Here is a 12,738-nt window from a genome sequence, read left to right as displayed (position 1 = left end):
ATGTTGTCCGACTCTTTCCAGAAAGTGCTCTCTCGAAACTTCAGTGGTAAACGTCTCCGTGATGCAGAACGACTCTCTTATAACGTCTACCACTGGAGCTTGTTGAACATCTCCGTAACGCTCTCGCGCCGACTAAACGAACCCGTGACGAAACGTGCCGCTCTTCGTTGGATCTTCTCTATCTCTTCTATCAGTGAAGCCTGGTGAGCGTCCCAGACTGATGAACAAGAATCTGACTAACAAACAAACGCCTTGTACGCTGCTTGTTTGGTGGAGGAGTTACATTTCCTTCAGATTCTTTCAGTGAATATCAGTCTGGGATCTGCTTTTCGTACTATGTGTTTTATATGGTTATTCCACTTAAGGTCGCTCTGGATAGTTACGTCGTAATCATTTTATGGTAGATACTTTTTCCAGCAATTTGTCATCAGTAGTGTGGTTGTACAGAAGTGGACCTCTCTTTCCTATGTATGCGCTGTACGTTACATTTATTTATGTTCAGGGTCAACTGCCAGAGTCTCCACCATTCATCAATCCTCTGCAGGTCATTCTGGAAATCGATTCTGTCTTCTGGCGTTGCTGCTTCCTTATAGACAACCGCATCACCTACGAACAATCTTAAAGAGCTTCGGAGTTTTCTACTAGATCATTCATATACATTATAAACAGTGACGGTCTTATCACACTTCCTTGGGGTACTCAGAAAATTACATTTACGTCTGTCGATTTTGTTCCGTTAAGAGCTACGTGTTGAATTCTATCTGCAAGGAAGACTTTAGTCCAGTTGCAGTTTGAATTCTATCTGCAAGGAAGACTTTAGTCCAGTTGCAGTCTGGCCTCATACTCGATAATCTCGAACTTTTTTCACTAAACGTCAGTGCTGGACGGTATCAAATGCCTTCCAGAAGTCAAGTACCTGCCTGAGTGTCCTTCTCTACAGTCTGTGGATCTCATGGATGAACAGAGTGAGCTGAGTTTCTTAAGTTATCTGCGGACTCCATGATGATTTTTGTAGACGAGATTTTCGTTGTCCAAAAACAAAAAAATCAGTTTTTGAGCATAAGACGTGTTGCATAATTCTAAACACTGTAGAGCTGTTTCGTTTGCAATGTCCCTGTCATTTGTGATGTACGTTATGACAGAGATAATGAGGAATGAGAAAGCAATTACAACATAAGAGGGCATGACGACACTTAGATACTGGTGCGAAACCGTGAGATGGTCTGAACTGGCGAATGATCATGATGAAAATGAGGACTATTTTATTTTCACAACCAAGAATACTCATCCTATTAGCAATCAATTGTCACAAGACAGGCTAAAGGTGAAGGTATTAGTAGCAAGCAATCTTGTTTCGTTATTTTCACATTCTTAGTACCACTCCACAGGTATGCCCGGAGTGTAAAGGAGTACAATCTGGCTGCGCAGTCGGAAATAATTCGTACGAGAGTGTGTATGGCAGTCTAAAAATAACGTCGCGCTCTTGCCGGCACCAGCTACCACAACTTTTTAAGACATCACGCACAACTCATAAACGCAACGGAGGAGATCAAATTCGTTCGTCATTTGGGCTCTGCAAGGCCAACGACTAGAAGCTGACTCAACTTTCGGTTGTTGCCGCGTGGCTACGACCTTGGCACCGGTCAGCGGTACCGTGGCGTTACTGCTGCTGGTGTTCCGCGAAACGGAAAAATGAGTTTCTGTCATGTTCCGCTGCACAAAGCAGGCTGCACTGCTCGGAAGGGAAGATGTTTACTTTTGTATTGGATAAGAGAATGTTTCAGCTTTCGAGTAACCTCTAAAAAGCACCTAAGATAATTCTACTGAAGTTAGTATTACATAATTTTCAAACTTACTTTGACGGTCTATACACGCATGTAAAAAAGGGAGTTTAAAAAATACGGGTGTGTTCGCTAGACATTCGAGCGTATTTGGATGCTACAGACTGCTTTCCTCGTTATTCGGAGATCGGCCAACTATCCGGCTTTTTGTGCGTCCTTTAATCTCCATGTTACATCATATTCAAGATTATTCACTGGAACAAATCTCCGATAACAGTTTGCTCCGAAGTGTTATTAGTATCGATAGTTTTACCGTACTCGGGCACTCAACAGAAATCTACACTACTGGCCATTAAAATTGCTATACCAAGAAGAAATGCAGATGATAAATGGGTATTCATTGGACAAATATATTATACTAGAACTGACATGTGATTACATTTTCACCCAATTTGGATGCATAGATCCTGAGAAATCAGTACCCAGAACAACCACCTCTGGCCGTAATAACGGCTTTGATACACCCGTGCATTGAGTCAAACAGAGCTTGGATGACGTGTACAGGTACAGCTGCCCATGCAGCTCAACACGATACCACAGTTCATCAAGAGTAGTGACAGGCGTATTGTGACGAGCCAGTTGCTCGGCCACCATTGACCAGATGTTTTCAATTTGTGAGACATCTGGAGAATGTGCTAGCCAGGGCAGCAGTCGAACATTTTCTGTATCCAGAATGGCCCGTACAGGACCTGCAACATGCGGTCGTGCATTATCATTCTGAAATGTAGGGTTTCTCATGGATCGAATGAAGGGTAGAGCCACGGGTCGTAACACATCTGAAATGTAACGTCCACTGTTCAAAGTGCCGTCAGTGCGAACAAGAGGTGACCGAGACGTGTAACCAATGGCACTCCATACCATCAGGCCAGGTGATACGCCAGTATGGCGATGACGAATACACGCTTCCAATGTGTGTTCACCACGATGTCGCCAAACACGGATGCGACCATCATGATGCTGTAAACAGAACCTGGATTCATCTGAAAAAAGTGACGTTTTGCCGTTCGTGCACGTAGGTTCGTCGTTGAGTACACCATCGCAAGCGCTCCAGTCTGTGATGCAGCCTCAAGAGTAACCGCAGCCATGTTCTCCGAGCTGATAGTCCATGCTGCTGCAAACGTCGTGGAACTGTTCGTGCAGATGGTGGTTGTCTTGCAAACGTCCCCATCTGTTGACACAGGGTTCGAGACGTGGCTGCACGATCAGTAACAGCCATGCGGATAAGATGCCTGTCATCTCGACTGCTAGTGGTACGAGGCCGTTGGGATCCAGCACGGCGTTCCGTATTACCCTCCTGAACCCACCGACTTCATATTCTGCTAACAGACATTGGATCTCGACCAATGCGACCAGCAATGTCGCGATACGATAAACCGCGATCGCGATAGGCTACAATCCGACTTTTATCGAAGTCGGAAACGTGATGGTACGTATTTCTCCTCCTTACACGAGGCATCACAACAACGTTTCACCAGGCAACGCCGGTCAACTGCTGTTTGTGTATGAGAAATCGGTTGGAAACATTCCTCATGTCAACACGTTGTAGGTGTCGCCACCGCTCTGAAAAGCTAATCATTTGCATATCACAGCATCTTCTTCCTGTCGGTTAAATTTCGCGTCTGTAGCACGTCATCTTCGTGGTGTAGGAATTTTAATGGCCATTGGTGTAGCAACTGTGGTTTTTAGGTGTTCAACTGATACGATACTTAAACAATTCATGATGCACAGGTTTTTCACTACTGCAAAAGGCCAACATTCACTGGCTGAAAAGAACGTAACCATCGGAAATAGGTAACTTTTTTTGTTCTTAATTTTATTTGAACCGCATTCTCGCTAAATTCATAACTGTCTTGCTTCACCCAGAGGCGGGCGTAAAAATGCATAAGTGCTGGAAAAAAGGAAGTATATCTATATGTAGTGCTCGAGAATGTAGGTTAAAAGCCAATACGAACTGGTTGGCAAATAAATGCTTCAAATAGCTCTGAGCACTATGGGACTTAAAATCTGAGGTCATCAGTCCCCTAGAACTTAAAACTACTTAAACCTAACTAACCTAAGGACATCACACATATCCATGCTCAAGGCAGGATTCGAACCTGCGACCGTAGCGTATCAAATAAATCATTTCAGTGATAAACGTACGATGAAGGCAGAAGGGTTGTTTGCTTTAGTACGACGAGGAAACAAGTTCCAACGAAGAGGTTGTATGGGAGGGGACAAGAAGGTAAGAGTCGTCGTCGGGTGAAGTTTCAAAATCTAATAAGTGTGTGTGTGTGTGTGTGTGTGTGTGTGTGTGTGTGTGTGTGTGTGTGTGTGTCCTTGCGTTGACATTTCGCTGCTATAGGGGCCGTCATTGTTTATTGGTCCAGATAGCCAACGGAACCAGACTGGAGGCTGACAGCGGATCGACCCCCGCCTGGCGCGCCGGCCGGCCGCTGGAGCGCTCCACGGCGCTGGACTCACCTCCGTTGTCGGCGTCGTCCGTGAAGTCGGCCATGCTGAGAACGCCGCGCGAACACATGTCTGGGCGGAGGCTGCACTGCCACTGGCCGCGCCGGCGGCGCAAGCGGCGCTCATCGGCTACGTCTGGCTGACTATTCTTAGCTGACAATGGCCGCTGGCCGAACGCCCGCTGCGGACTTCCGAGGTACGCCGGCCAAACTTCGCAGTCGCACCTCTCACTTTCGACGTGGACGCCCGGCGAGTCACGAAGCCACCGTCACTGCCACGCACGTAAAACATCCTACGGTCGCACACGCCCCACTCTGCCCTCGCAGTAGAAGAGAAATCACTAATTTCTAATTCTAGACACAATGTGTAGAACAGAGTAGTATCTACCGAAAACTAACAAGGATACCTCTACCACCCGTGCTCTCCACCCATCTACACTCTCCGCCGCTTACCTCCCCGACCCCTCCCCGACCCCTCCCCTTCTCAGACCACGAAGTGATCGTAAAAGCGCACGAACGAAGAGAAGTACGATGCTTCACTGCATAGAGCAGTGAGTAAACAAATCCAACATAGGACTTTCTTTACGAATTTATAAGATTTTCACTCCTGACAATGCGTTTCATTTATGTAATCTGAAGAACCAAGTGTCACAGTGGTTTGGATTTCTGTACCTCCTTCAGTAAATACACTACTGGTCATTAAAATTGCTACACCACGAAGATGACGTGCTACAGACGCGAAATTTAACCGACAGGAAGAAGATGCTGTGATATGCAAAAAATTAACTTTTCACAGCATTCACACAAGGTTGGCGCCGCTGGCGACACCTACAACGTGCTGACACGAGGGAAGTTTCCAACCGATTTCTCATACACAAACAGCAGTTGACCGGCGTTGCCTGGTGAAACGTTGTTGTGAGGCCTCGTGTAAGGAGGAGAAATGCGTACCATCACGTTTCCGACTTTGATAAAGGTCGGATTGTAGCCTATCGCGATTGCGGTTTATCGTATCGCGACATTGCTGCTCGCGTTGGCCGAGATCCAATGACTGTTAGCAGAATATGGAATCGGTGGGGTTCAGGAAGGTAATACGGAACGCCGTGCTGGATACCAACGGCCTCGTATCACTAGCAGTCGAGATGACAGGCATCTTATCCGCATGGCTGTTACTGATCGTGCAGCCACGTCTCGGTCCCTGAGTCAACAGATGTGGACGTTTGCAAGTCAACAACCATCTGCACGAACAGCAGCATGGACTATCAGCTCGGAGAACATGGCTGCGGTTATCCTTGACGCTGCATCACAGACAGGAGCGCCTACGATGGTGAACTCAACGACGAACCTGGGTACACGAATGGCAAAACGTCAGTTTTTCGGATGAATCCAGGTTCTTTTTACAGCATCATGATGGTCGTAACCGTGTTTGGCGACATCACGGTGAACGCACATTGGAAGCGTGTATTCGTCATCGCCATACTGGCATATCACCCGGCGTGATGGTATGGGGTGCCATTGGTTACACGTCTCGGTCACCTCTTTTTCGCATTGACGGCACTTTGAACAGTGGACGTTGCATTTCAGATATGTTACGAACCGTGGCTCTACCCTTCATTTGATACCTGCAAAACACATTTCAGAAGGGTAATGCACGACCGCATGTTGCAGGTCCTGTACGGGCCTTTATGGATGCAGAAAATGTTCGACTGCTGCCCTGGCCAGCACATTCTCCAGATCTCTCACCAATTGAAAACGTCTGGTCAATGGTGGCCGAGCAACTGGCTCGTCACAATACGCCAGTCACTACTCTTGATGAACTGTGGTATCGTGTTGAAGCTGCATGGGCAGCTGTACCTGTTCACGCCATCCAAGCTCTATTTGACTCAATGTCCATGCGTATCAAAGCCGTTATTACGGCCAGAGGTAGTTGTTCTGGGTACTGATTTCTCAGGATTTATGCACCCAAATTTTGTGTAAATGTAATCACATGTCAGTTCTAGTATAATATATTTGTCAAACCAGAGCGAGGAACCATACGGTTAAGAAAAGGCAGACGCACACGAGCTTAAAATGGGATCAACCGAGGAGGGCAGTAGTGTTTAATGTTTCACAGACGTCTAATGTGAAACTGCGCGCGAACTCTGACTGAACAAGGATGAGGAAGCAAATTGACTGTGGTCTATTTGAAGGGAACAACCCGGAAATGGCTTAAAATTATTTAGCGAAACCATGGAAACCGAAAATACGAACAGCCAGAGGGGAGAGGGGGACGGTATCCAATATACCGACCACTTCACTTTGCGGAAGGAAGAGAATGGGTCGAGGTAGCCGAAAACAATTCTTCTGACTTAATAGTTAATTAAATTTACATTCATTTCAAGCCATAGCAGATTCAGAGGTGAGGTCGGCTTCAGGTTCTGATTCCCGATAGCATGGCTACACAAGCCTCAGTAGAAGTCGTGATGATGTCTGAAGACGCGAAGCAGGACATCTCAAGCAATACGAGCTCTCGAGATTAGGAGGCACAATCGTTGTACCAGGTGCACAACTCCACGTATTGACTTTCTACCTGCTGACTGCAAGACTGTTTTACTGTCACTGCGACTTAAGTAATGTGGGCTCTTAATGCACTAAAACTGCATTTCATGAAATGTGTTATAATCTCGTGTTTTGTATTTATTGTCTTACTAACATGCGTACCGATTTTTTTTTGTCAGATCTATTTTATCTTCCATTTGTTAGAGACTATTCTGTCTACATCTCGCTTCATGTCTGTAGAACGTAAAACCACTCAGTAAATGCATAAACTGAATAAAAGAACAGCAGTATCTTTCCGAGTAAAACCAACATCGTCGCAGCTTTCTTGCAGTTCACAGCACAAAAAGATGTTTACGGTTATCCCTCTCTGCGAAATTAAAACCTGGTTGCTCTTCCGGCGCTTTTAAATATAAGTGATTATCTATTTGGTATCAACAACACGTCAAAATTTTTCATTTTCAGTTTATAACACCGAAAATGTAACATGCTAGTTACACTTTAGCCTCGGCTCGCAACGCATAGGGGAGGGGTGCAGGCACTGGCAAGCAACGAGTATGGTAATGTGTAGCTATGCTGATGTTTCGTTTAATTCCGACTCCTTTTCAAATGTGCCTTTTGTGATTATTCTAATACGGACAGGGAAGATTTCATTCGCTACCTGCTCTAGATCGGACAGCCTCATTGGTACCACAACATTATCCGAATTCATGTAGAAGATACTGGTAGTTGGGCAGAGGTCGACGAAAGACAGTTACGAATGACAGTTTCTACTAAAGACCTGCTGGATTTATAAAATCGTCCGCTCGGTAAGACGTATCCAGGCGAGATGCAATATCAGTACAGTTTTATAGTCGGTATTGGTATATCACCAGAGAAACAAATGGTTCAAATAGCCCTAAGCACTATGGGACTTAACATCTGAGGTCAACAGTCCCCTAGACTTAGAACTACTTAAACCTGACTAACCTAAGGACATCACACACATCCATTCCCGAAGCAGAATTCGAACCTCCGATCGTAGCAGCAGCGCCGTTCCGGGCTGAAGCGTCTAGACCCGCTCGGCTACACCGGCCAACCTAAGGACATCACACACATCCATTCCCGAAGCAGAATTCGAACCTCTGATCGTAGCAGCAGCGCCGTTCCGGGCTGAAGCGTCTAGACCCGCTCGGCTACACCGGCCGGCACCAGAGAAACGTTCAACATGTTAAACTTTGCTGGGTGAGTTTTCAAAATCCGTTTCGCGACGACAATGTGCGAGGTGACTGGTTGTGGCCATACAGGTCTTCCTGGTTGAAGTATTCTCAGAACTATCGGTACATACGTGATTAAGATTAAAACAGCGACCGAAGTTAAAAGGGTCCTTACGTGTTATCGATTTTGGTATGGCGTTTGATATAGTCGATATGGCGTTTAATATAATCAGTTGCAGATACTTTCTTTTACGTAATGGAAAAGGGAGGGGGCAACGGCGAAATATTAGGTTATGATCATAGGGAATAGAGGTCCAATAATCGCCAATGGACAATTCACAGGAGAGACCTAAATTCTAAGGAGCTCCCACAAATTTACTTACTGTACATGCAGGTGTATGTTACAATTATTGAACCATTTACTAAAAACTGAACAGTGAACTGGATGGGAGTACGACCGTTTCTCCAAGACTGGCTGCCAAGGCTGACTTACGCGCTACAATGAGGAGTGATAGTGTCATTTCAAGCTGAAGAGTGGAACCCAACATTACTACAATGCTTCGGGTGGTAAAATAACGGAACTTTCATTCAATGATTTTCATGGTTTTGGAAAAACAACTGAAGAGGTAGCGAACGCTACAGTCCAAAATAAATCGCGCACATTAATAATTTTTGTAAATAGCTAGTCAATATAGCTGCTGCAAACTGGAAGCAGGAGCTCAGAAATACACGTAAAAGAGAGATCCGATCTGGACATAACAAAAAAGGTGAAACTAACAAAGTGCATTATCTACTCAAAGATCTTCGTCCGTGATCTACTGAAAAGGAAAAACAAGAGTAACAAATCAGAGGCTAATAATTCCGCCAATGACTAAGGAGAACGCTAGTAACAAAGTGTTAATAACCGCTGTAAGGTGCACGTGGTACGGCGTATTAAGGTAAATAATATTGTAGGAAGTATCGCAGACTAAATACAGTGAGAATGAATGGTACGAATGGGTGTACCACATATCGATTACTTGATACCATAACTAATCTTTTTCCTTTCAAAAGGTATAGTGATAGATGGACTCAGGTAAGCGATCACTCAGTTTTCTTAAAAGCAACGACAGAAATTAACGCTTTGGATGTAATTTATTTGCAAAAAAGTAATATTTAATGGCTAACGGTAATTTTGTAAGGTAAGTTATCCGCCAAGGAGGATTACATGGCTTCGAGGAATATAAATACCACACTGAGCTGGGGAACTTTAAGGAAATGACAAGAAAAGACAGCAAGAATAATTTTGGTACTACGTTAAAAATCTTAATTAACAACGAAAATATATTGTTCACGTCAGTTGAATTACATCAGGTTGCGTGACTTCCGTTACGTTACGGAAAAAAAAAATTAACGAAAATTTCGCTAATGGATAGCGCTGTAAGCGTCTTAACGTAAGTAGGATCGGATACAAATCACAGATGTCGCAATACGGCGGCTATTGGTCTGAGTTGCGTATTACACCACCCGTACTGTTCAATGTGCATGACTGCCCAAGTTCGGCAGTCAACAGACTGTTAGTTATGTAAGCCAATCCTTCGGATAGAAAAATAGGTTTTTAATTGTCCCGAGACTAATAACAGTATAAAAGGAAAAATGACATCGGTTTTCAATTGACCTGGAATCAAAAACCGCATAAAGAGCAAACTGACATCGATTTCTAACTGTCGTACGACTGGCGCAAGACATGCTCAATATGCTGCCCACCGTTTTGTGCCACAAGTTGAAATCGATTAACAGCATGTTCCACAACAGATCGGAGTATCTCAAGGTCACGTTCAGAATGCATGGCGCAATGCTTGCCTTAAAGTCAGCTACCTTCGTAACAGCAACACTGAACACATCTTTCAGTAACCCACAGCAAGAAGTCACACGGATGAAGATCAGGTAATCTGGAGGGCCACGTATAGGGAAATGACTGATAATTCTAACTTTTTCGAAATGCCTCTAAAGCAGCCACTTCACTGTCTGTGCAGTGTGCGGAAGCACGCGACCTTATATAAAAATGATCCCATCCACGCTGTTGAAGGGTTGGAATGAAGTTGGTGCGCAAAAAGACTCCTATCGATTACCCGCGACGGTAAACGTAACGGGACCCGGCGCACTCATCTCCTCGAAAAAATAAGGCAGTGTGAGACACGATGCCGTCAACCGGCACCTCACAGTCACCTTTGCAGAATCAAGAAGTATTAGTTGATGTGCGTGCAGATTTTCCGTTGCCCATCTTCTGCAATTCTGCGTATTGACATATACTTGAAAATGGTCTTTGTCTGCACACAAAACGTACCATGGCCATGCGAGCAAGAAATTTCATAACGAACGTTTGTCTTGCTGTTAGGTCAGCAGGAAGCAATTACTGAACATGGGTGATTTTGTATGGATACAAACGCAGGATGTTTAATCATGTTTTATGCACATACACTCATGTATGTCCAACATTCGGGCAATGCATTGCATGTTTGCACACCAACGCTCGGCCCTCCTGCAATGTTGTGACCCCATCTTCGACAGTCGTCGCGCAGCGCGCGATCCTTCGCCGAGATAGGTTGGGAGTCTCGGACGCAAAGTGAGGAACAGCAGTGTAACGCGCGTCAGTTGGTGTGCGTATTCCGACGCTTATATCGCCGTCTATCGGTCAAATTTTCTTTTTTTTTGGCTTTTTTTTTGTTCCATGAGGTTTCCTTCTACGTCAATAATATGTTGTTCAAATTTTACGTCACCCTCAGCAGTGATTTTCTTTCCACAGCGTTTTGAAACTGTAGAATTGGAGAGAAGGAGTTTGTGGCACAACTTGACTAGAAGAAGGGATCGGTTGGTAGGGCATATTCTGAGACATCAACGGATCACCAATTTAGTATTGGAGGGAAGCGTGGAGAGTAAAAATCTTAGAGGTAGACCAAGAGATGAATACACTAAACAGATTCAGAAGGATGTAGGTTGCAGTAGGTACTGGGTGATGAAGAAGCTTGCACAGGATAGAGTAGCATGGAGAGCTGCATCGAACCAGTCTCAGGACTGAAGACAACAACAACAACAACAACAACAACAACAACAACAACAACAACAACTTTATATAGTGGAAGTGGAAGATTAGGGAAGGGGTAATCCTTCCGTAGTGGATGTACATCATCACTGAAGTGATCAGCCGGCCGGTGTGGCCGAGCGGTTCTAGGCGCTACAGTCTGGAACCGCGCGACCGTTACGGTCGCAGATTCGAATCCTGCCTCGGGCATGGATGTGTGTGATGTCCTTAGATAAGTTAGGTTTAAGTAGTTGTAAGTTCTAGGGGACTGATGACCGCAGCAGTTAGGTCCGATAGTGCTCAGAGCCATTTGAACCATTTTTTTGAAGTGATCAGTAAGAGCTTACCATAAACTGAAAAAACACACATCCACTAGTGAAGGTGAACCATCAATGCAATCGGCTAGGGAAAGTGTACGGTAGCATATTATCCACTAGTGACGGTGTACCCTCGCTGCTCCCAGGTTATTAACAGTGCGTCCAACAACGCTACCACGCATCAGCGTGAATGTAATTGTCGTCAGTTAGTTATTGTTGTTATATAGCAGTGCAGTTATGGTTGACAGTAGCGCAGTTACGGTTCACATCGGTGCAGCTATTGTTGAATCAGTGAAGTTCTACGAACATCATAGAGTGGAACGGGGAAATCTCAGTTATAATTCTGTCTTCATGGACAGAGGAAAGTACGAGTCACTTATCAGTAAGGCTAAAATCACTAAAATCTGGACGAAAGAGGGACGGCAACGACTACAAGTTTTGAAGATATGTGAAATGCTGAAAGTGAATGGTGTAACCAAATTAATACAACCTGTAACTGAAGAAGGTAAGATTAAATTCTACGTTTATGATGAAGAACTGTATGATATTCTGCATGATGCTCATGTGATGACTGGCCACGGTGGACGCGTCCGAATGATGACATGCCTGAAGTCAAACTTCTGTTTATAACATACAGAGATGTCCAAATTTATCTTAGTTTGTGAGAGCCTTATTTATAAACGCAAAAAGGTCAGAAAAAAAGAATAGCAGTGAAGCCAACGCTGTTCAAGGAGCTAAATTCTAGATGTCAAGTTGATATTTTCGACTTCCAATCGCAACCAGATGGAGATTACAAATAGTTTATCAGGACCACCGCGCTAAGTTCGTTGTTCTCAGGCCACTGAGGTCCAAAACAGCTGAAGAGGTATGCGATGACATTTTTACGTTGTTAGGACCTCCCTCAGTGTTGCAGTCTGACAATGGTAGAGTTCGCTAACAGAATAATGAGCAGCTTAACTGAACTATGGCCCAATTTTAAGATTGTCCACAGTAAACCTAGACACAGTCAGAGCCAAGGCAGTGCAGAGCGAGCAAATCAAGGCACAGAAAATGTGGTGTCACCGCCAGACACCACACTTGCTAGGTGGTAGCCCTTAAATCGGCCGCGGTCCATTAGTATACGCCGGACCCGCGTGTCGCCACTGTCAGTAATTGCAGACTAAGCGCCACCACACGGCAGGTCTAGAGAGACGTCCTGGCATTCGCCCCAGTTGTACAGCCCACGTTCATAGCAAAGGTTCACTGACAACTACGCTCTCATTTGCCGAGACGATAGTTAGCATAGCCTTCAGCTACATTTGCTACGACCTAGCAAGGCGCCGTATTCAATTGATAATTAAT

General features: G+C 44.9%; 1 protein-coding gene across 2 annotated transcripts in view; it reads right to left on the bottom strand.

Annotated features, from left to right (window-relative positions):
- Positions 1-12,738, bottom strand: part of LOC124805170 (AMP deaminase 2) — a 467,688-nt gene that overhangs the window by 320,889 nt on the left and 134,061 nt on the right. Inside the window, exon 1 of one of the 2 annotated variants that reach the window (XM_047265667.1) lies at positions 4,305-4,375. The exons of the other annotated variant lie outside the window; for it this stretch is intronic. Coding sequence (XP_047121623.1) covers positions 4,305-4,362 — 58 coding nt within the window. The 5' untranslated portion in view covers positions 4,363-4,375. Of the gene's footprint in view, positions 1-4,304; positions 4,376-12,738 lie in introns of those variants that run through there. 2 annotated transcript variants of the gene reach the window in all.

The sequence above is a fragment of the Schistocerca piceifrons genome, chromosome 1, assembly GCF_021461385.2.
Source record: "Schistocerca piceifrons isolate TAMUIC-IGC-003096 chromosome 1, iqSchPice1.1, whole genome shotgun sequence".
NCBI classification, from domain to species: Eukaryota; Metazoa; Arthropoda; class Insecta; order Orthoptera; family Acrididae; genus Schistocerca; species Schistocerca piceifrons.
Note: the sequence above shows the minus strand (reverse complement) of the source record. Positions and strands in the feature narration are given on the sequence as shown.